Source organism: Chiloscyllium plagiosum, chromosome 10 (genome assembly GCF_004010195.1).
Source record: "Chiloscyllium plagiosum isolate BGI_BamShark_2017 chromosome 10, ASM401019v2, whole genome shotgun sequence".
Taxonomy (NCBI): domain Eukaryota; kingdom Metazoa; phylum Chordata; class Chondrichthyes; order Orectolobiformes; family Hemiscylliidae; genus Chiloscyllium; species Chiloscyllium plagiosum.
In genome coordinates, this window is record NC_057719.1 from 85,916,056 (window position 1) to 85,939,473 (window position 23,418).

The 23,418-nt window shown below is 42.7% G+C and overlaps 1 protein-coding gene across 1 annotated transcript; it reads right to left on the reverse strand.

The window, feature by feature from the left end:
• Positions 1-5,492: 5,492 nt before the first annotated feature.
• Positions 5,493-17,035, reverse strand: LOC122553996 (EEF1A lysine methyltransferase 3-like). The gene is made up of 3 exons (XM_043698483.1): positions 16,941-17,035; positions 15,849-15,960; positions 5,493-6,222 (listed from the first exon to the last, which is right to left on the reverse strand). The coding sequence occupies exons 1-3, from the start codon at positions 16,980-16,982 to the stop codon at positions 5,819-5,821; spliced, it is 558 nt and encodes a 185-aa protein (XP_043554418.1). The 5' UTR covers positions 16,983-17,035; the 3' UTR covers positions 5,493-5,818.
• Between the last annotated feature and the right edge of the window lie 6,383 nt (positions 17,036-23,418).

A 23,418-nucleotide genomic window follows, 5' to 3' on the forward strand; every position in this document is an offset into this window, starting at 1 on the left:
AATGCCTTGCCAGTAGCAGTGGTGGACTCTCCTTCATTATGGGCATTTAAACGTGCATTGGATAGGCATATGGAGGATAGTGGGCTAGTGTAGGTTAGGTGGGCTTGGATCGGCGCAACATCGAGGGCCAAAGGGCCTGTACTGCGCTGTATTCTTCTATGTTCTATTACAGGGTCCCAACATTACAGGGTGGCACGGTGGCTCAGTGGTTAGCATTGCTGCCTCACAGCACCAGGGACCCAGGTTTGATTCCAGCCTCGGGTGACTGTCTGTGTGAAGTTTGCATGTTCTTCCCGTGTATGCATGGGTTGCTCCGGGTTCCTCTGGACATATGAATAGGAAGGGTTTAGAGGGAATGGTTCATTCTACATGAGACCAAGAAACAGATGGAAACAGTGGATATTACAAAGTATATGGACACTGACAATGTTTTGGCAACATTATTGAAGACCTGTGCTTCAGAACTTGCCATGTCCCTAGTCAAGTACAGTAAAACATTAACAATATGGAAAATTACCTGGGTATTTCTTGCACACAAAAAGCAGAACAGGTGCAAACCCGCCAATTACCACCCCATCAGTCTACTGTTGATTGTCAATAAAATAGTGGAAGGTGTCATCAAGCCACCACAATCCCATGGCACCTTCCTCTGCAACCGCTGAAGGTGTAACACCTGCCCATTTACCTCTACCTTCCTTAATATCCAAGGTCCCCCAACATACATTCCAGTTGAAACAGCATTTTGCCTGCACTTCTCACAATCTAGTTTTTGGCATTCACTGCTCATAAATGTGGTCTCCTCTACATTGGGGAAATGAAGTGTGGACCGTGTGACCATTTAACAAAACACTGATGTTCTACCCCAAAAATGAACTTGTACTTCAAGTTGCCTGCCACTTTAACACAACACCCTGCTCCCTGGCCAACATTTCTTTCTCCGGCTTGCTGCAGTGCGCCAGTGAAAGAACAACACCTCATTTTCTGCTTGGGGACTTTACAGCCCTCTGGACTCAACATTGAGTTCAATAATTTTAGGGCCTGAACTCCCCCATATCCTAGCTCCCAATCCCACACACCAGGCCTTGTTCCCACATAGTCTGCCATCACACACTACCTATTTTTAGCCACTAACAGTCTCTATTAACAGCTACTCACTCTCCCAGCCAGATCGCTATCCACTTCTTTGTCTGTCCAATGTTCTTCTCTCTCTTTGGGCTGTATCTCCACCTATCATTTATTTCTTACCTCCTCCCCCACCCTATCTTCTGCATATAAACCAACATTTTCCTAGCTGCCATCAGTTCTGAGGAGAGGTCACCAGACCCAAAATGTTAACTTTGATTTCTCTTCAAAGATGCTGCCAGACCTGCTGAGTTTTTTCAGCAATTTCTGTTTTTTTCTTATTCACAGCATTCGCTGTTCTTTCAGCTTTTACATGGGAATGTAGAGTTCAAATTAAAGTCAAGTCAGCCATGATGCAATTGAATGTAGACAAGCAGGGGGCTGGAAGGACAAAGCAAGCCAGGCAGCATCAGGAGGTGGAGAAGTTGACATTTCAGGGGTTACCCTTCTTGAATGTTGTTGAATGGCAGAACAGGCTTGAAGGGACAATTAGCCCATTCTTGTGCCTGCTTAATTTGTTTATATGTGACTGGAAGCCTGTGTCGAGTGGTGTACTACTGGGTCAGAGCTCGGTCATAGAATTATAGAATCCCTACAGTGTGGAAACAGGCCATTTGGCCCAACAAGTCCACACCAACCCTCCGAAGAGTAACCCATCCACACCCATTCCACTACATTTACCCTGACTAATGCACCTAGCTTACACATCCCTGAACACTATGGGCAAGTTAGCATAACTAATTCAGCTAACCCACACGTCTTTGGATTGTGGGAAGAAACAAGAGCACCCAGAGGAAGAAACCAGTACATCGGTTGGCTGTTTTTTTTTTCAGTACAGTAATGATCTAGACATGAATGTAAATAGTTTGATCAGTACATTCACAGATGACACCAAAATTGGTGATGTTGTAAATACTGAAAGGAAAGCCTAGGACTAGTACATTACAGATAGGCGGGTCTGATGGGCAGAACAGTGGAAAATGGGATGTAGGAATATTAGCTAAGTTTCTGGGTTAATAATGCAATGATATCACTGGGTCATCACATACCCCCAGAAGAGATTCATTATGAAGTTATCTGGACCAGAGCAATTCACCTATGAAGAGAGACTACATAGGTTAGTGTTGCTTTTTTCCTTAGAGAAGAAAAGTCTGGGGAGGATCAGATTGAAATGCACATAGTTCTGAGTGGTATAGACAAGGCAGAAACATTCCCCCTTAGTAGAGAAATCAATAATTGGGAACATTGTTTTAAGGCAAGAAGCAGAAGATTTTAATTTGATTGTTTTTCTGATTTGAGTGAACGCTTTGTTTTTGCTTCAGAGAGTTGTCAGTATCTGGAACCTACTGCCTGAAAATGTAGTAGTGGCAGGAATCCACAAAGTGTTTAAGGTATAGATGGTGACATCTTGAAAAATGTCCATATTATGGAGGAGGAGGTGCTGGATGTCTTGAAATGCATAAAAGTGGATAAATACCAGGACCTGATCAGGTGTAGCCTGGAACTCTGTGGGAAGCTAGGAAAATGATTTCTGGGCCCTTTGCTGAGATAATTGTATCATTGATAGTCACAGATGATGTGCCAGAAGACTGGAGGTCAGCTAACGTGGTGCCACTTTAAGAAAGGTGGTAAGGAAAAGCCAGGGAACTATAGACCAGTGGGCCTGACATCAGTGATAGGCAAGTTTTTTTAGATTAGATTCTGTGCAGTATTGAAACAAGCCCTTCAGCCCAACAAGTCCACACCGACCCACAGAAGAGTAACCCACCCTACCCTATATGTACCCCGACTAATGCACCTAACACTACAGGCAATTTAGCATGGTCAATTCACCTGACCTGGACATCTTTGGACTGTGGGAGGAAACTCACACAGACACGGGGAGAATGTGCAAACTCCACACAGACAGTCGCCCAAGGTGGGAGTCGAATCCGGTCCCTGACACTGTGAGGCAGTAGTGCTAACCACTGAGCCACTGTGCAGACATGATGGACTGAAGGGTTGTAAAAATTCCAAAACTCTAGCTCTATGACACCTACACTCCCCACCATCTACCTAACTTCCTGCCATCAAAGCCAATTTTTCCTACTTATTCAGAACTTCCAAAAGGCTATATTGCTTACCTTATTAACTTATCACCTTTGTACTATACCCACTTGACAAGTAATTTCTTCCCACTTGGCATGTGACCCTCACCTGGCACACTACCCACACCCTACTGGTACCATATCCAGCTGCCACCTCATCAGGCACCCTATAGATTGGGCATTCTATGGCCCCCAACATTTATCCCACCCACCTTGCCTGGCATCCTACCCTCAAGCCTCTAACATCACTCTTACCATGCCTACTTACAGCTACTGACAAAACAGCTGTCAGAATCTTTACATTTCAGAAAAAGGCAGTAAAAACGTTGATACAGAGTTTGTTAAACTTTGTGAAAGATCGTGATTTGTGTTCAGTGAAATTGGGGTTGTTCTGCAGGACTTGGATATTCAGTCGACTGAAGGCCAGGTTACAGTGTTTTGCACCTTCACCCTATGTGAATGATACTGTTGTACTTCGCCTAGAAATAAATACCAAGCTCAGTGTATACCATCTACAAGTAACACATCGAACTTCCATCCGGAGCATACATTGTGGGCGAGTATTATACAGAGCTTGCGATATTGCGCCAGCCATAGCAAATACATTTACCTCTTTCTCATTTCCGTTTGCAGGGTGGTATGTATGGATCCCAAGTTTGTAAAATAGCTCTTATCTCTGCTCTAGCATAATTTCCGCCTACCGGTCTGCCTCTGCTCTTAACACTCTTCACGTTCATTCAGTTTTATGTTTCTTTTTCACCAAATGTCAGATGGACAGTGTCCACTACAGCTCGAAGTCGTGTTGCGGAGCCCCCAGATTGTGCAGGAATTCGGCTGTAGTCCCCTAAAATCCGCTTGGTTAATAGTCTGTCTTGTGATCTACGCTTATTCTCTCTTAAAAATAAGGAATCCTTATGGTGGGCATGTGTTTTGCTTAAGAGTAAAACACTCCTCTTGTCCACCAGGCGTTACTCTATCATGCTATTCCTACTTGTTGACATTTGCAATATAAATCGATTGAAAGTTAGTGGGTGTCTATTTTCACTCCTTATGTTAAGTAATTTGATACCGCGATAGTTGATTCCTAGAGGCGCATAGATATTCTGTCTAACGAACAGCAACATTGCAATGAATTTATTATTTAACTGTCATCACCGATTTGCTCAACTTAATTGAAACACGTACTGCAGAGAGCCAATTCACTGATTTAATTGTAATCTATGCATCCATTTGTCAACTCAATCGTCAGCAACAGAAAAATAAATTGCACTTTTTGAATGACAACGGTATAACATTGCAACGTAATGTTACCAAAGGGACTTCAACATTGCAATACCTTATCAAATTGAATCAGATTCATGCAGTGCTTTTTGTGGGATGGTACAGAAAATAAATGATGCTGATTTTAACTTCCTAGAACAGTAAACTCTTTGGGAAATTAGCTTTCACAGGTTGGAATACCAATTAAGTAACTGTAGAATTTAATGCATAATTGGTACACAATTGCAGAGTTTACATGCTCGTAGGATGCTGCCTGAACTGCTGTGCTCTTCCAGCACCACTGATCCAGAATCTGGTTTCCAGCATCTGCAGTCATTGTTTTTACCTCATAGAATGTAACTAGACTAGTGTGCACAGTTGGCAATATGATAAATATATGTTGCCCTCTTTATATAATTGATTTAGTTAGTTAGCCCGAAAACCTTGCACTTGTGTAGAAAAAAATAATCTTTTGCGGACAGCTGGAGTCTGAGATGCGCTCTCATGCCTTTCGAAGGAAGCGTTAGGTGAAAGCTTATCCTAGATACTAACTTTGAATCCTGGGAGAAGATCGCTGCACCTGACCTAACTAAACTGAAAAGGGTGCAGCCTCTTTAGAAAGTAAGTGCAGAGAGGAGCAGGGAGGAATGAAAGGAGAAGAAATTGCAGTTGCAAACCGACCTTAGCAGTCACTTATTTACCACTGGAACCCTGCCAAACACCCCAGAGAGGTAAACATGGTCATCGCCGCCTCAAAGGATGATCAAGATTAGCAGCGTGCCTCCCCCCCCCCCCCCTCCACTAAGATGAAGTAATATGCTCCCTCTACAGTTCATTTCACTTGATTTTGTACATTTCTTTCTACGATGATTTGGAGTGAAACAAGCGCAAATAACAACTTCTACTTCACCCGCAGTTTAACATCGAGATCTAGAGATAAAATTGACAAAACTAAGCAATTTCTTAAACACTTACATTTGTGAATCAATCCAATCTTTGCTAATTTGATTTGTCAGTCTAAAGCAATGTACATATATTAATTGAATTTACATATACAACAAAGTTAATATGCTTCACGATCCTTTTTATCTGTTTGTCACGTAAACAAAATCCATGCTATGCTAAAGAAAACATTCTCAACATTAATTACCGAGATTTTTCTAAGGCAGGAACAGAAATGGTGGAAGGCCGATCCTGCCTGGTTTTATTTCATGACTGTCTCTGGACAGCATTTAAAATTCAAACCTTCCTTTCAATGACTAATTTGTGTTTTAAAACCTGTAGCTATGATGTGCTTGATTTATTCCAGGCTATTGATGATGGTAACGGCAGCAATGTGCGGGCTTGTCCTATTTCTTACAGTCTAGTGAACCAAGTTTGGTCATTTTGTAGACAGCTATGTATTTAGTCTCTAATCTGTCCACAACCTGGCAGTTAAAATAGCCAGGGAGGGTCACTTCATGGAAAGAAAGAGATCCATTCCCACTTCGAAATTCGGAAGCCAGGTAAATCGTTGTTCGTTGGCTGCAGAGATGCCTCAGAGTGTCTACAAGTGCAGTGTAAGAAGATGAAGAATAGACAATATCCGACCCCAGGACGACATCGTAGTCGGTATTAAAGTTAATTAGGTCTTCACCCCAGGTCAGGGCACACACTTTTAAACGGTGCCTGCAGGCAAAAGGGACGTTAATGGAGATGTTGTTGTTTATTTGCCTCAGAATTGCTGGTTGGTCTGTCATGGTAACATTTCCACCTGAGAACAAGAACATACAAGGAGGGTTTATTCATAATATGCTCTTGATTCCATTTTGATCTCGCATTAGGTTCATCGAAACAAAATATAACCGCCTTCAAGGAACAATGTACGTCCATAAGAAGTTAGGAAGAGCAAGCTTTCTGACCCACTATTAAACTGATACTCAGACCACCTCTCCAGAAGCTACTGACAACAGTAATGTGAAAGCAATTGACACAAAGTATATATAATATTGAGCTATCGGGTACCCAGAAATTAGATTGATTTAAAATGAAGATTTTAAGACCACATTTGCTTTAAAGTATTTTAGTGCATGTTGATAGATGAGGAAATTCCAGCACTCGAATGTTTCAAACTTGAGGTCTTCAATAAGGTGTCGGTACTTAGAGTCATAGAGATGTATAGCATGGAAACAGACCCTTAGGTCCAACTCACCCATGCCAACCTAAATTAACCTAGAAAAATTTGTCAGCACTTGGCCCATATCTCTCTAAACTTTTCCTATTCAAATAACCATCCAGATTTAAATTGCAATTATACCCGCCTCCACCATCTCCCTTGACAATTCATTCCATACACACACCACCCGCTGCGTGCCTCTCACCTTAAACCTATGCCCTCTAGTTCTGGACTTCCCCATCCTGTGGGGAAAAACCTTGACGATTTACCCTATTCCTCTCATGATATTATAAACCTCTATAAGGTCGCCCCTCAGCTTTCGTTGCTTCAGGGAAAACAGCCCTAGCCTATTCAGCCTCTATCTAATAGCTCAAACCCTCCAGACTTGGCAACCTCCTTGTAAATATTTTCTGCATCTTTTCAAGTTTCACAACATCCTTCCAATAGAAGGGAGACCAGAATTGCATGTAATATTACAAAAATGGCCTAACAAATGTCCTGAACAGCCATAATATGACCACGCAACTCTTATACTCAATGCTCTGACCAATAAAGGAAACCACACCAAATGCCTTCTTTACTATCCTATCTACCTCTGATTCATTTTTCATGGAACTATGAACCTGCACTCCAAGGTCGCTTTGTTCAGCAACACTCTCCAGGACCTTATAATTAAGTTTAAAAGTCCTGCTCTGATTTGCCTCACATTTATCTAAGTTAACATCCATCTGCCACTCCTGAGCCCATTTACCCAGCTGATCACAATCCCATTGTACTCTGAGGTAATCTTCCTTACTGTTCACTACACTCCTAATTTTGGTGTCATCTGCAAACCTACTAGCTATACCTCCCATGTTCACATCCAAATCATTTACATAAATAACAAAAAGCAGTGGACCCAGCACCAATCCTTGTGGCACACCACTGGTCACAGTCTGAAAAGCAACCCTTCACCTCTCACCTCTGTTTCTATCTTCCAGCAAGTTATGTATTCAAATGGTGAGTTGACCCTGTATTCCAAGTGACCTAACCTTACTAACCACAAGGAACCTTGTTGAATGCCTTACTGACATCCAAATGGATCACATCCACTACTCTGCCATTATCAATCCTCTTCATTACTTCAAAAAACTCAATCAAGTTTGTGAGACATGACTCCCCATGCACAAAGCTATGATGACTATCCCTAATCAGTCCTTAAGTTGACACGGAGCTGGAACTGGATGAGATACATTGAAGGATACTGAAAAAAGTGAGAGTGCAAATTTCTGAGTCTTCCTGAAATTCATGGGCAGTGCCATTCATTCTGGATAATTGCAAATAAGAAAGAGAGAGCAAGAATTAACCAAGCAACTACAGGTCATTAAGTTTAAGTTCTAAACTGAGAAAATGATTAGAAATAATAAATTGAGATAGAATTAAAGACTTTGAGTTCAATTTGAGTTTGATTTATTGTTATCCCATGCCAAAGTACAGTGAAAAGTGTTATTTTGCATGCTATACGAGCAGATCATAATGTACAAAATGTATCAGGCTAGTAGAAGAGAGTATAGAATGCAATATTACAAACACAGAGAAGGTGCAGAGAGAAAGAGAGATCAACACTAAAATTTAAGCAGTCCATTCAAACATCTGACAACAGTGGGGAAGAAGCACTGGTCAAACTTTTATATCTTCTGCCCAATGGAAGAGGGTGGAAGAGAGTATAACTGGAGTGGTTTTATATTGGTTGCTTTCCAAGACAGCAGGCAAGTATAGATGGAGTCAATAGATGGAAGGCTGGCTTAAGTGATGAACTGGGCTGTATTCACGACTGTCTGTAGTTTCATGCACTCTTAGGAAGTGCAGTTGCCATATCACACTGTGATGCATCCAGATAGGATACTCTCCATTGTGCGTCTATAAAAATTGGCAGGAGTCTTTGTGGATATGCCAAATTTCTTAGCTTCCTGAGGAAGTAGATGCATTGTTCTGCTTTCTTGACCATCATACTAATCGATGTAGCCTCAGAGTATCTACAAGTGCAGTATAAGAAGATGGGTGAGGTGGACCAGGACAGATTATTGATGGGTCATCACTCCCAAAACTTGATACCCCAGACCATCTCTTCTTCAGCATAATAGAATCCCTTCAGTGTGGAAATAGGCCATTTGGCCCAACATGTCCACACCGACCCTCCGAAGAGTAACCCACCTAGACCCATTCCCCTGACCTATTTCTCCACATTTACCACTGACTAATGCACCTAACCTACACATCCGTGAACACTATCGACAATTTAGCATGGCCAACTCACCTAACCTGCGCATCTTTAGATTGCAGAAGGAAACCAGGGCACCCAAAGGAAACCCGTGCAGACACAGGGAGAACATGCAAACTCCACACAGACAGTCGCCAAAGGCTGGAATCGAACCCGGGTCCCTGGCGCTGTGAGGCAGCAGTGCTAACCACTGAGCCACTGTGCCACTCATCATTGATGCAGACAGGGGCATGCACTCCACTCTACTTCCTGAAGTCAATGTCCAAATCCTTAATTTTGCTGATGTTTTTAAATCTATGCTGCTAATCATTCAATCTCTTTCCTGTACTCTGTCTCATCATTCAGTTCCAAACTTAACAGTCCCAACCTCCAACCTCCAACCTCATAGTCAGAGAACCTTGCACTGCTTGATTCTATCTCCTACTGAAGGTTCACAAACCTGACTTCCCCAGTCAACCCATTGTCTCAGCCTCCTCCTGTCCCACTGAACCCATTTCTGCATACCTTGACCCATCCAGCCTGCCCCCCCTTAGTGTAGCAAATATCCACCTATGTTCAGGACACCACCCATGCCCTTCACTTCATCCAAGACTTTTGTTTCCTCAGCTCCCTACACCGTATCTTCACCATGTAAATCCAGTTCCTGCACACATCTATCCACTGCGATGAAGGCCTCCAAGCCCTGCATTTCACCCTTTTGCACCATCACAATCAGTACCCTTCCACTGACACCCTCATCTGCATGTCTAAACTGGTCCTCACCCTTAAGAACTTCTTCAAATCTTCCCATTTCCTCCAAACCAAACAGGCAGCCATGGACACGTGCATCGTCCCCAGCTATGCCTGCCTCTTTTTCAGGTACATGGAACAGTCCATCTTCCACAGTTACACTGGTTCCACCCCCCACCTGTTCCTCTGCTACATCAATTGGTGCTACCATGTGTTCCCACAGGGACATTGAACAGTTCATCAACTTCACTAACATCTTTCACCCCGACCTCAAATTCACCTGGGCCATCTCAGGCATGTCCCTCCCATTCCTGGACCACTCCATCTCCACCTCAAGTGACTGACTAACCATGGACATCTACTACAAACCCACCGACTCCCACAACTACCTGCACTACACTTCCTCCCACCCGCCTCTTGTAAACATATCATCCCTTATTCCCAACTCCTCCGCTTCCTCTGCATCTGTTCCCAGGATGACCAATTCCATAATAGAAAATTGCAAATGGCCTCCTTCTTCAAAGACTGAAATTACCCCTCCCAAGTGGTTGATGATGCCCTCCAGTGCATCTCCTCCACTTCCCGCACCTCTGCCCTTGAATATCACCCCTTCAAATGCAACAAGGACAGAACCCAACTCCCCCCCCCCACGTCCTTACCTTCCATCCCACCAACTTCCATATATATTGCATCATCATCTGCCACTTCCGCCAGCTATAAACAGACCCCACCATTAGGGATATAATTCTCTCCCACCCCTATCGGCATCTTGGAGAGACCATTCCCTCCATGACTCCCTTGTCAGATCCACAACCCCCACCAGGCCACACTGCACACCCGGCACCTTCCCCTGCCAACACCAGAAGTGCAAAGCTTGCGCCCACACCTCCCCCTCACCTCTGTCCAAGGCGTCAAAGGATCCTTCCACATCCATCAGAGATTCACCTGCACTTCCACAAATGTCATCTACTGTATCCATTGCACCTGATTGTGGTCTCCTCTACATCGGGGAGACAGGACGCCAACTTGTGGATGGTTTCAGAGAACACCTCTGGGACACCTGCACCAACCAACCCCACCACCCCATGGATGAACACATAAGACCCCCTCCCACTCCATAAAGGACATGCAGGTCCTGGATCTCCTCCATCACTAAATCCTAACCACCTGACACCTGGAGGAAGAACACCTCATCTTCCACCTTGGAACCCTGCATCACACAAGATTAATGTGGATTTCACCAGTTTCCTCATTTCCCCTTCCCCCACCTTATCCCAGTCCCAAGCCTCCAACTCAGCACCACCCACTTGACCTGCCCATCATCTTTCCCAACTATCCATTCCACCCTCATCTTTGACCTATCACCTTTCCCCCCACGTTCATCTACCTATTGCATCCTCAGCTACCTTTCCCCAGCTTTACGCCTCTCCCATTTATCTCTCAGTCCTCCTGGCCCACATGCCTCATTCCTGATGAACAGCTGATGCCCAAAATGTCAATTCTCCTGATCCTCGGATGCCGCCTGACCTGCTGTGCTTTTCCAGCACTACACTCTTGACTCTGTCTCATCATTGTTCTGACCTATAATGGTGTCATCAACAAATGTGTAATGGGAGTTCAGGCAGACTTTGGTCACACACTCGTGAATGTTTAAGTAGTATAATAAGAGGCTGAATATGGAATCTTGCAGAGCAGTAGTGCTAAGGATTATCATGGAGGAGGTGTTGTTATGTCTTCTTACTGATTGCAATGTATGGGTCAGGAGGTCAAGGATCCAGTTACAGAAGGGGGAGCTGAGACCAAGGTCTCACAGTTCGGAGACGAGTTTGATTGAAATTATGGTGTTGAATGTATATCTGTAGTCAATAAGTAAGACCTGACATTGGTGTCATTGTTGTCTAAGTGTTCCATAGATGAGTGTAGGACCAGAGAGATGGCATCTGCCATTGACCTGTTGCAACGTTAGACAAATTACAAAAGATCAAGGTAATATAGGAGGCTAGAGTTGATGTGAACCATGACTAATCTCTCAAAGCACTTCATAATTATGGAGGTCAGTAATACTGGGCAGTAGTCATTGGGGTATGTTGCATGAATTTTCTTTGGCACTGGGATGATGGTGGTCTTCTTAAAGCAGGTAGGGACTTCAGCTCATAGTAAGGAGCATTTAAAGATGTTAGCAAATACTCCCGCCAGCTAGTCCACATAATAGTCATATAGGTAAATCCAGATTAATGAAGGAGGGATGGATATATTAAGGGAAATTGTGATTAACTAAATTGTTTGACTTTTTTGAGGAGGGAACAGGGAGGGTTGATGAGGGTCATACTGGCAATTGTGTGTGCACTGACTGTAAAAAATAATTTGATGCAGTGCAGTACACACTGTGAGAACTATGAACAGAATTAGAGCTGTGGAATGAAAGCAATAGTAGAAATGGAGGTACAGTATTGACTCAGTGATTTGAAAAATTCCTATAATTTTGCTAAAGACTTGTGTTGCAGAATCTATCACCACCAGCCCACCAACAGATCCACACCCCCCATCCCCCACACCCCCCCCCCCCCACACACACCAAGCCAAGCTGTTATTAGCTTGACAATATGCAAACATGCCCAGTAATACCTTTTACACAAAACAAAACCTGTGTCCAACCAATAATAGTCACTCCATTGGTCCACTTTCAATCATCAGTAAAGCAATAATCTGCTTACTGATGCTAAACATGGGTTCTGTTAAGGCTACTTAGTTCCTAACCTCTTTACATCCTTCGTTCAATTGGACCAAACTGCTGAATTCCAGAAGTGATTTGCACATAATTGCACTTGATATTAAGGCTACACATGATGGAATGTGGCATCAAGTATTTCTGGAAAAGCTGGAATCAATAGGAATCCAGAGGAAAGCTTTTCTCCTGTTTTGAGTAATACCTGGTGTAACGGAAGATGATTCTGTTTGTTGAAGGACCACCATCTCAGTTCAAGGATATCTGTCAGATGTTCTTCAAGATTATGTCCTAGGTTTAACCTTCTACGGTTGATGGAACAATGATATTCCCTCTATCATAAGGTCAGAATTGGAGATGGCCACTGATGATTGCACAGTATTGAGCATCTGCAATACTGCATGACTCTGCAAAGACTGAAGAAGTTCATATCCAAAATCTTGCAAAATCTGGACAATATCCTGGCTTGGACTGACAAGTGGAAAGCAACATTTAAACCACAGAAGTGTCAGGCAATAACAATTTCCAACAAGAAAGAATCTAACCATCGCCCCTTGACAGTCAATGACATTACCAAATCTGAATCCTCTATCATCAACATCCTGAAGGATGCCTTTGACCAGAAAATGCATTGGATTAGCCATATAGGTACTGTGGGTACAAGAGCAGGTATCTTGCTGTGAGCAACTAACCTTATCAAAAGAGCCTGTGGTCTACCTACGAGACACAAGTTTGGAGTGTGATGGTATACTCCCAACTCCCAACTCCCATGAGGCTGGAATTGAATCTGAAGTATAGTTCCAACAACACTCAAGGAAGTTTGACACCATCCAGCATGAAACAGCCTACACAATTGGCACCAGACATCCAATCCCTACATTATTCAGTAGCATTAGTGGATACCAACCATAAGATGAACTACAGAAATTCATCAAAACCTTTTAAACTTCATCATAGATACCCACCGCTACTTCTGGCATTAAATACATGGAAGCATCACCACTTACAAGATCCCTCCAAACTCCTAACCACCCCATTTAAAATATCTCATCATTCCTTCAGTGTTGCTAGGTCAAAATCCAGGAATTCCCTTCCTTGTATCATTAGTCTATAGTGAATCAAGAAGGGAGCTTATCACCACTCTCTCTATGGCAATAAATAATGGCCCAGCCAGGGATGGCTGCAACCCATGAATGAATAGACAAAAAAAAATACACACAGGCAAGATCACATTCAGAATGCCCAAATGACAATTAAATTGCCAGTGTAAATCTTTCCTGGAATTAGCATCATTATATTCAGGTTTATCAGGATACTGTTGTCCAATTGTAGAATCTCATCTTGCATTGTGTGCTTTGTAAGCACGAGCTCATTGATAAATCTCAATATCTTGCTTGCAGTAAACAGTTGAATTGACATGGTGATTGATATGATCAACCAGTCATTGGGATGTATGACCTACATTATTGGGGATATTCTCCATTGTAAAGATTCTGCCAAATAGAGTTAACTTGCCAACCAGTCAGCACTCTCCTTTCAAGCAGTATAAATGTTGGTTCCAACATGAATTTGCATTCTGATGCAATGCCTAGATGTATGCAAAACAAAATTTTGAACAAAATGTGTATTTTCATCAGCAATTCCCAAATATTTAATTGGAGGAACTCTCCACTCACGCAATGCTCAATTTATTTTTACATAAACAGCCTGGTAATTCTGCAGTGGTTAAGGAGCTAAGTGAAGTGGCGGTAAGGTGCAGTTGGGTGTCATCAGCATGCATGTACAAATTAATGCCATATTTTGGATAGTGTTAGTGAAGCTGTATGTCAATATAAAACAGAAGGAACTAAGAATAGACCCTCAGGGGACACCCAGGTTTATGCTGCAGGAACTGGAAGAAAACTCTTTGTAAATGATTAATGAAAATAAAATACTGTGTATGCTGCAAATCTGAAATCAAAAGAGGTTTGCTTGAGAAACCCAACTCATCTGGCAGCATCTGTGGAGAGAGAAACAGAGTGAATGTTTTGACTCCAGCATGATTTTTCTTTGAAGCTGAAGCAAGATGGGACAGTCATGGATATTGAGCTGCTGAAAGGATGCAGAGACAAGTGGAACATAGGGTTTGTGAAATGATAAAGGTCATTTAGAGATTACAATTGTAGGATAAAAGGCAAAAGGAGTGGTAATTGTTAGAGAGAAAACAAGGATTAGATCCATAGTAAGTGCCAGTAACATTTGTCTCCAGTTCCAAAGAACAGCTGAGACTTTTGGAATGTTACTGTCGTATTATTGTAACATGTATTCTGCCTACCACTGGATTGTTAAGAATCATAACAGGTAAGAGCAAGATGGAATGGTCAAGTGCATCAATTCTGATGACAGACCAAGAAGGACACAGAAGGATCTGCAGTCAATAATTTGTGGCTTTGATCAGAAAAATTTTGGCAATTGACAGTGGTGGAAGCTTAATAGGAGGGATTGAAACGTGGTAGTCATGAAAGATAGGTCTGAATTAGGGAGTCAAGAATGAGATACCAAATTTTGGGAGAGAAAAGGGAAATTGACAAGGAGCTAAGGTTTTTCTTTTCTGTATCTGAGGAGAGAGATGAGGTTGACTGATGGAAAATAGGAGAAACTTACTAGCATTATTCTCTAACATGGGAAGTGCTGAGTGAGTTTTGGTGATGTGCAGTTTAGTGGGAATTATGGTCAAGGAAGCAGGTGGTGGGTCTAATGACAAGCAAAACTGGGAGATGAAATTAGGGTGAATATGGGAGGAACTAAAGATCACAATTCTAGGGAAGGGGCATCCTTATAGGACGCTTGACCTGGTAGGTCTGTGGACAAAAAGGACCTGGCAGAGACCACTTATTGGATGGTATTGACCTTTGTGGAAAATGTAGACCTACATTCCTGGCACAACTTGATATAAATGAAAATGAAAGAGACAGGGCAAGGGATATGATGCAGATGGTAAAGGAAGATAGGTTAAATCATTAGATGTTAGAAGAATAAGGATTGACTTCATGAAACATATCAAATTGCAATGGTTTGAGCAAGTAGGTGTGGAGAAACCTCCTGTCTGGGGAATGTAGAAGACGATTCACAATCTCAGAAGGAAGGGCTGATCATTTAGGCAGGATTACGCAGTTCATTGCATGCTGAACTTTGAAATTCTGTATTCTAAAAAGTTGTAGTCTTTCAGTCATTGAGTTTATTCATGAAAGATCTGGGTTAGACAAATGATTGCATAGTACGGTCAGTAAGAGATATGGGGTTAGTGAGGAAAAGGGAGTTGATGTACAATGCCATCCGTGATTATGTTCACTGACGTAGTACTCTCGAAGAGCCAATTGACTGCATGCTTCCCATTTCTTATATTCTTACGTTCATCACACAGTAGTGTAAATCTCTCGCACCCAGACCACTTTGTGATTGATATTGATGTGCCTTTCTGTTTCTCCACTCGCCAGCCTATTTTTGCTTCAATTCCATGATATAACTCACCTAGCAAGGTTGCTAGGATCCCCACGATTCCAGTGCCTGATCCCAATTCAATCACTTTCTTCCCAGTAAAACTGACGTTTTCCTTTTCGAAGTACCGGCAAAGCGCAACCCCCTGAAAATAAGAGAAAAAAATGCTGCTCACAAGCTTCTGTCTAAGAAATGTTTGCTTGGAAGCGGACGTGCCGTTGCAAGCAAGTTTGCAGAGTAGATTAGTCTCGACAAGTAGGATAAGGGAAGGTTCTATGCGCATTTCATGAATCGTTCATTGGTTGCAATAGCATTTCGATTATCTCTGAGTAGCACCTTAAGACTGCCCAAAGCGTCATGCAGCCGTTTGAGTTCATTTGACTTACTGTCCATGTCAATTCGCGCAGGGCAAAATGTTTTAGAGCGACAACAGACACCTATTTCAGTCCTCTCCATTGAAGGAATCGGCAGACAGAGTGAAACGCATAGAGTTGTGGGGCCTTACGTTCTCACTGGATGGCAGAACCGAACCTGACTTTAACGTTTACCGTGATGAGTGTCGATTACAATGCAGCGTTCCTCCGCGCTGTTACTCTAGATTGTATGACTATAGTCTCCAGTAGAGATTAACTCCACTAGCCTCTGACAGTTCTATCACCCAGCTATGGCTGACACTGCAATAAATGAAAAGTATCAGAAATTCCGCCGTGCATTCACCAAACAAATAATTTTCAGTCCGGATACGTGTATTTAAAACTGCGGGGTGAACTCAATTCGAAAATATAACACTCTCTGTAAATCGTATCTTCAAGGTAAGGCAGACAATTGGAACGTGCAACTCCTATTTATTCTATCATTTAAACCTCTGAATCCCATTTTAGTTTTGAAAAACGGATATGCTAGTATGTAAGAGGCATCGGTTACATTAATGCATTAAAATATGTGAAAGAAACACAATTCACATTTATAGAATGAACTACATGTAAATTATGCTTGACACCTGAAAAATGTTCAAAACTCATCTTCCTAAGATGTCAAATAATATGCAACTAAGAGTGGGGTTTTTTCGAAGTTAGTAAAATGCAGTTTCGCTTCCACTCCATTCTACTAACGCAGTTCACTCACAGCCTCCCAGACATACGAGGAGACGCCCAATTCAGCGTCCATGAATCGAACGATCTTTAGATTAAATCCGCAAAATTCGAAGTTGCTCCTGCGAATTGCAGCAGTCGGGGTGCGATTCTCACTCTCGCGAGCTTTGGAGCTACATTGCTCTCGACTCTGGGTCGCCGCCATGTTTTGTTTTCTATTTGAACTCCTGAACCCGTACACAATGGTTTGCAATGAGGTTGACGCCGGCTACAGATTGGCAGCAATTGTTGGAACTGGAATTATATATCGAGCTATGAGGCGTCATGGCGCCTCAGATTGCGTCACAGCCAATGATGTGTCATCATTTCTCAAGCATTCGTACATAGCAGTTAATTTTGCTAACAAGGATTTGAGTATCAGTAATGGTGGCCCCAACAACAAAGCACTATCTTAATGCACAGAGGATCGTGGAAAGTCGAACTTTCTTGCGTTTGCGTTGAATTATCAAAACAACTAGGCCCCAATGTCTCCATTGGTGAATTATCCGACTCCGCAAGATACCTCAGAAACAGAATATTGCGGTTGACGTCTGGTTCTAATTCTTGGAGCACAAAGTCTATTCTTAACGCAGTACTGAGGGAATACTGTTGTGCTCATAATGCTGTAACGTGATGGCCAAGTGGAAAGGCCTCTTGCCGCATGTGGACATTCACGGCCATTTTGAAGTTGTACTTGGGACCTAGCCTTGTGGTGTGGCCAATCGCTCCCACTCAATTACCACCGAAATCAGAAGATCTGGCGGGTGCCTCTTGCTCGTTTGCTCCGAGCGAATTAGTCAGTCGTCTCCTGTATACTAACAAATATTGTTCTTCAAAATAATTAATTTGAAAATACTTCAACGTTCAGTAATGGCTAAGGATCTATCTGCTCTTCCAAATGTAGGTGAATCCAAAAGCAATTTTCAAACAACCTCTTCCAAAAATCAAATGATCGACTCTGAAATTCCTGAGAAGAATCATATCGAACTCGGAACGTTAACTCCCCTTCTCTCTCCATAGACGCTGCCAGAATGACAGAGTTTTCCAGCTTTATTTTTAACCGCAGATCTCCAACATCAGCGGTAATCTGATTTCATCCGTTTTTAACAAATTCTCTTGTTGCAGAAGCTGCATCCATGGTACCGTCCATGGTGACTTGTCTATTCTCTTGCATTGATCGTGAAAACTTCAGTAGTAGTTCCAAACGCAGGACGGAGCTATCTCTTTTCCTGATGAGAAAGCCTCCCGGGAAACCTGGGCGCATTTTAAAAGGTTACTGACATCGTTATTTACTTAAGAAATTCCCAATGAAAAATTCTCCCTTAGATATTCGGAATGATAAGCAAATCTCCAATCTTTCAAATGGTGCCCCTTTACCATTTTGGAGGGCAAAGCACGAAGGACAACACCAAGTCAATAAGGCACATATCCTCCCGGCTTACTGCTATATAATCATCCATTGTCATTGGGCCAAAAACCCTGAACTAACTTCCGAACAGCAGCGCGGCTATACCTGAACTGAAATGAATGGCTCTGATCAGGACAGGAGCTCAACACATCCTACTCATTGAATATTATGAGCCACAACTAGTATTGTTCTTGTGAGACAACCTTGCCCTTCGTGAAATATTCACTTCACCATCCTGCGATCGTAAGTGATTTCACAATATTTGAATAACTAATAGAGCAGAGGATTGAGGGGCATAAAACTGATGTTCAGTTATCCCAATCGCCGTGAACGAAGTTTACAGCACAGTAAAGATAAGCATCCGTGTTTCAGAAGGGACCTAGGGGATAAGCGGCGACGCCGAGCCAATAGACAACAGTAACAAGTGGACTTCAGAATGTTAGATGACGAAACACTGGGATATGTAAGGGCATGGAGAAGGTGGGCGGGGGCGGAGGGGAGAGGGGGAGAGAGACAAAGTGCCACAACGTGGCAACTATTGCATTTTCATATTGATGGAAAGCGTTTCATACGCAATTGAAAGGATATTGAATACATTGAAACACGGTGCTTTGCAGCTCAAAATTCCTTTAGAGTTAATTTTGAGCTACATTCCTTTCAGTGACGACATAACAAAACACCAAAATATGCGCCCTTGAATAAATTATTACATTTCATTACATTGTTTCCCGAAGTTTTTGCATCTAGGTTAATTTAACTGCTCCTCACTTTATTAATCCAGTGACGAAAAAATAACTTATTTTTTTTTTAGATCCAGTGAGAAATGTCCTTTCAGATTTGGTGCAGTCGATCAGCAATGGTGCTCCTATGACAAGGTAGCGTCTTGGTGATATCAATTGAACCTGCCGTCCCCCATCTCGAGTACATTCTGTGTTGTAACCACCCTCAAAGTTTCTTAAATTTGGTGGACCATCTAATTTATCGCGAGGCAGGGACAGTTGGGGAGACAGGGGTGCAGGTGGTAGTTTGTAGACAGCAACTGGTTCCTTTACCCATGTTTGAAATGATATCACTAGACTTCCATGGGCTCCGAGTCAATGTTGAGAAACACCAAAGCAAGTCCATACTGATTATATGCCAGGACATACCGAGGCTTTTGTCGGTGGTCTTGGGAACATTAGTTGTAAGCTTAAATTCTGTGAGCATTTCTATCAGGTTGCTGCTTTATTAGTCTGCAGGACCTCTGTCCCAATTTTGGCATTAGACCCTGGATTTTACTAAGAATCACTTTGCAGGGTCGATTGCTTTATGTGTGCAAATGTTCCTCTCAGTGTGTCGGTCAATGCCGGGTGGCCCTTCCACTTTGTTTTTGTAATTGCAGACCACTGGAATGGCTTTCTGTAACATTTCGGAGGACAGTTATGACTCAACCGCATATATCTGAAATCGTATGTTGGCCAGATCAGGTAAAGACAGACCTTCAGAAGGACATTAGTGAGACTCACTCCTCTACTTCCTCCTCCACCAAGGTGTTGGGCAAACTCATCCTAACACACAGCTCAGGTGTTGGCAAGTTGTGCAACATCCAGTGCACCAGCGCAATTCAAATGTCGTACTGGTGGATTGTACCAGATCTTTCAAAGCACTAGACTGTGAACTTCGGATGCACAAAGCCAGTTTGATTGCTGTCCTGTTGGAGACATAAGAGGTATTTAGTATTCCAGCGCCCGTGGTCCTCTCTTATTTCCTGCGTGTCAACCCCAACGTCACCCAACAACCATAACTGAAGGCTTTCTAATGGCCAAGACATTTGAAGCACTTGCGACTGTCTCAGTCTCATCATTGCAATCACCAGAGAACGCAGTTTACCTTGCATAATATCACCTGGCATGTGCACTTCAGCAATATTGCAGAACGGCAATTTCTCAGCACCAGTTATTTGTCTAATGCAAGAAATCATCCTTGCTCTTTCATCTCTTATGCTGCTTATTACATTTCAATGTTATGGTCCTCTTAGCAAATGTGGGAATATCAAACTTTTATCGGCAAAATAAACAAAATCGGGAGATATCAACGTAAATTCCCAGAGCTGTTCTTAAAAACGAGTTTAAGTAGACATCCCTAATGCTGATGGAGGCTGATCGTTATTGCTAAGAAACATAATCAGTACAGCAATAGCCGTAACAACAGAAGAGACAAGGGCAGGGGTACATGATATCATGTTCCAGGCTGTTATACTACACAATGAGATAATAACTAACCTTATTCCCTGCTAAATCCACAAATCGCTTTACTTGCTTAGTGCCCAAAATGCAGTCAGTTTCAGTCTTGAATAGTAGAATCCATTGAGCCTCCTCTACCCTCTTGAGTAGAGAACTCCAAAGAATCAGGACACATCAAATCTCCTTATCGTTTAATCGGATACTGGGAAGATATTTTCTGTGTGGTGGGTGTTTAGGACCAGGGATTGCAATATTGAAAGAAGCAACTGCTATTTAAATCAAAGAATAGAAGAATTCCTACGTTCAAACAGTTGTGACCTCTGTAATTTTCTTGTATAGATAACTGTGGGCGACCTGTTGTTCAGTATCAGGTCAGAAATCAACAAATCTTAGAATGCTAAGAAAATCCAAGGATTTGGGGGCAGTGTGAGAAATGACATGAGAAGCGTCTGAGGACTCTGGGACTGAACTCGATGGAGTTTAGAAGGATGAGGGATGATCTGATTGAAACTTGCAGGATACTGAATAGTCTGGACAGAGCGGATGTTGGAAAGATGTTTCTATTTGCAGGAGAGATGAGCATCTGAGGTCTCTCCACCCTGGAGGCTCCCTGCCTCATTCTTGATATAGGGCTTTTGCCCGAAGCATCGATTTTCCTGCTCCTTGGATGCTACCTGACCTCCTGTGCTTTTCCAGCACCACACTCTCGCCTGATGTCACAACTTTTTAGACCTTTAGAGATAAGGAGAAATGTCTTTAGCTATAGAGCGGCGAATCTGTGGAATTCATTGCCACAGAAGGCTGTGAAACCAGGTCATTGAGATTATTTAAAACAGAGATAGATAAGTTTTTGATAGCCAAGGGGATCAAAGATTTTTTTAATGCATTTGTGCGACTTGGAACTCACTGGTTGGCCAGTATTGATAGCCCATCCCTATTTCCCTTGAGAAGATAGTGGTGAGCTGCTTTCTTGCATCGCTTCAGTCGCCTTGCTGTCGGTTGACCCACGATACCGGTAGAGAGGGAATTCCACGATTTTGACTCAACCGGCCATACTGTTTTAGGCATTGGTGTACATGAATCCAGGTTGGAGGATTTGAGTTATATGGGGAGGTTAGATAGGCTGTGGCTGTTTTCCCTGGAGCTTCGGAGACTGAGGTGTGGCCTTACAGAGGTTTACAAAATCATGAGTAGCACGGATAGAATAAATAGACAAGGTATTTTCCTTGGGATGGGGATGTCCAGAACTAGAGTGCATAGGTTTAGGGTGAGAAGGGAAAGATATAAAAGGGACCTAAGGGGCAACATTTTCACACAGGTTTTGATGTATGTATGGAATGAGCTGGCAGAGGAAGTGGTGGAGGCTGATACAATACAGCATTTAAAAGGCATCGATATGGTTATGTGAATACGAAGGGTTTGGAGGGATATGGGCCAAGTGCTGACCAACGAGACTAGATTGGGTTAGGATATCTGGTAGGCATGGATGAGTTAAAAGTGTCTGTATCTGTGTTGTACATTTCTATGATTCTATGACTCAGCTCTTTTTGTTTGTATAAAAAATTGTGTATCTATGTGTTACTGCAAAATAGATTAATTAGCACCGACTTGAATTCAGCTTCCCTGGATTTCAATGTTGACGGCCCCTTCTCGTGTATCATCCTCCATGCTGTAGTTAGTTGGTGAGAGGTCTTTGTGCCAAGCGGGTAAGAAGGTGATGCCAGACGACTAGGTCAAAGAAGCTTGGATGGAGATCACAGAAGAAATCAGCACCCTTGGGACCTTCCAAAGTAGCTGAAAGCAGTGTATTAAAAGGCTGAGTGGTCCCTTGCGATAGGAAAGCGTAAGTATGGAGCAATTCTGTAGATGTAATTCCAATCATGATGTGTGGATGTGAAAAGTGTGGAAAATAGTTACACCAGGCCCAAATGCTAAAATAGACACACCATGTTGAATAGCACTGAGGAATTCTGAGCCAGGGCTCCTGGAAACGCAAGATCTGTTCATTTTAAATGCCATTAGAAAATGGTTGCAGTAAGAATGGATATATTGGCTACCAGCGTGAACTGGTTACCCCTAAAATTTCATTACATTGCTGCTTTCCCTTAGGAGGGGAAACGAGGTCAAAAAGCCTATGGACAGAGAAAGGCCTGGAGGAGCATCTCAAATCTTGGCCATTTTCACTACCCTGAACGAGGGAACTCTACAGCTCAGGAGAAACTAATGCTATGTGACTGTGGGTCATCAAGACACTGTCTGACAACCTCGGGTGATGAAAATATGGAGCCACAAGTGTCTCCTGCTAAGATTATGCTGAATTGGTGGGTCGAAATTGGGAAACGGAGACTGGAAGGGAGCATTGATGGAGTGATTTTGGTCGATGTCAGGAGAGGCATGAGAAATAGATGTTTAAAATCTAGGCATCATTTGTTTGGGCATGTGTGTGTGTGGGGGGGGGGGGAGGAATGGGGACAGCAATTGTGTATCTCTGGACTAATTTCTCCAACAGATGAAAATAAGGGTGAATTTTTCATCCGGAGATATTTAAGACCTAGACTGCAATTTATTTAAGATTGGAAGAAGACGATTCCTTGTAAACGTGCAACAGTCATCTAGACACTTATGTGACTGGGACTAGTTTGCAGGGCAACATAAAATTGGGTTCTGAGATGATTAGATTCGATTCCCTACAACATAGAAACAGGCCCTTCAGCCCAACCTGTCCACACCGACCCTCCGAAGCGTAACCCACCCAGATCAATTCCCCTACCCGACATTTACCCCGACTAAAGCACCTATCACTATGGGCAATTTAGCATGACCAATTCACCTAAACTGCACAC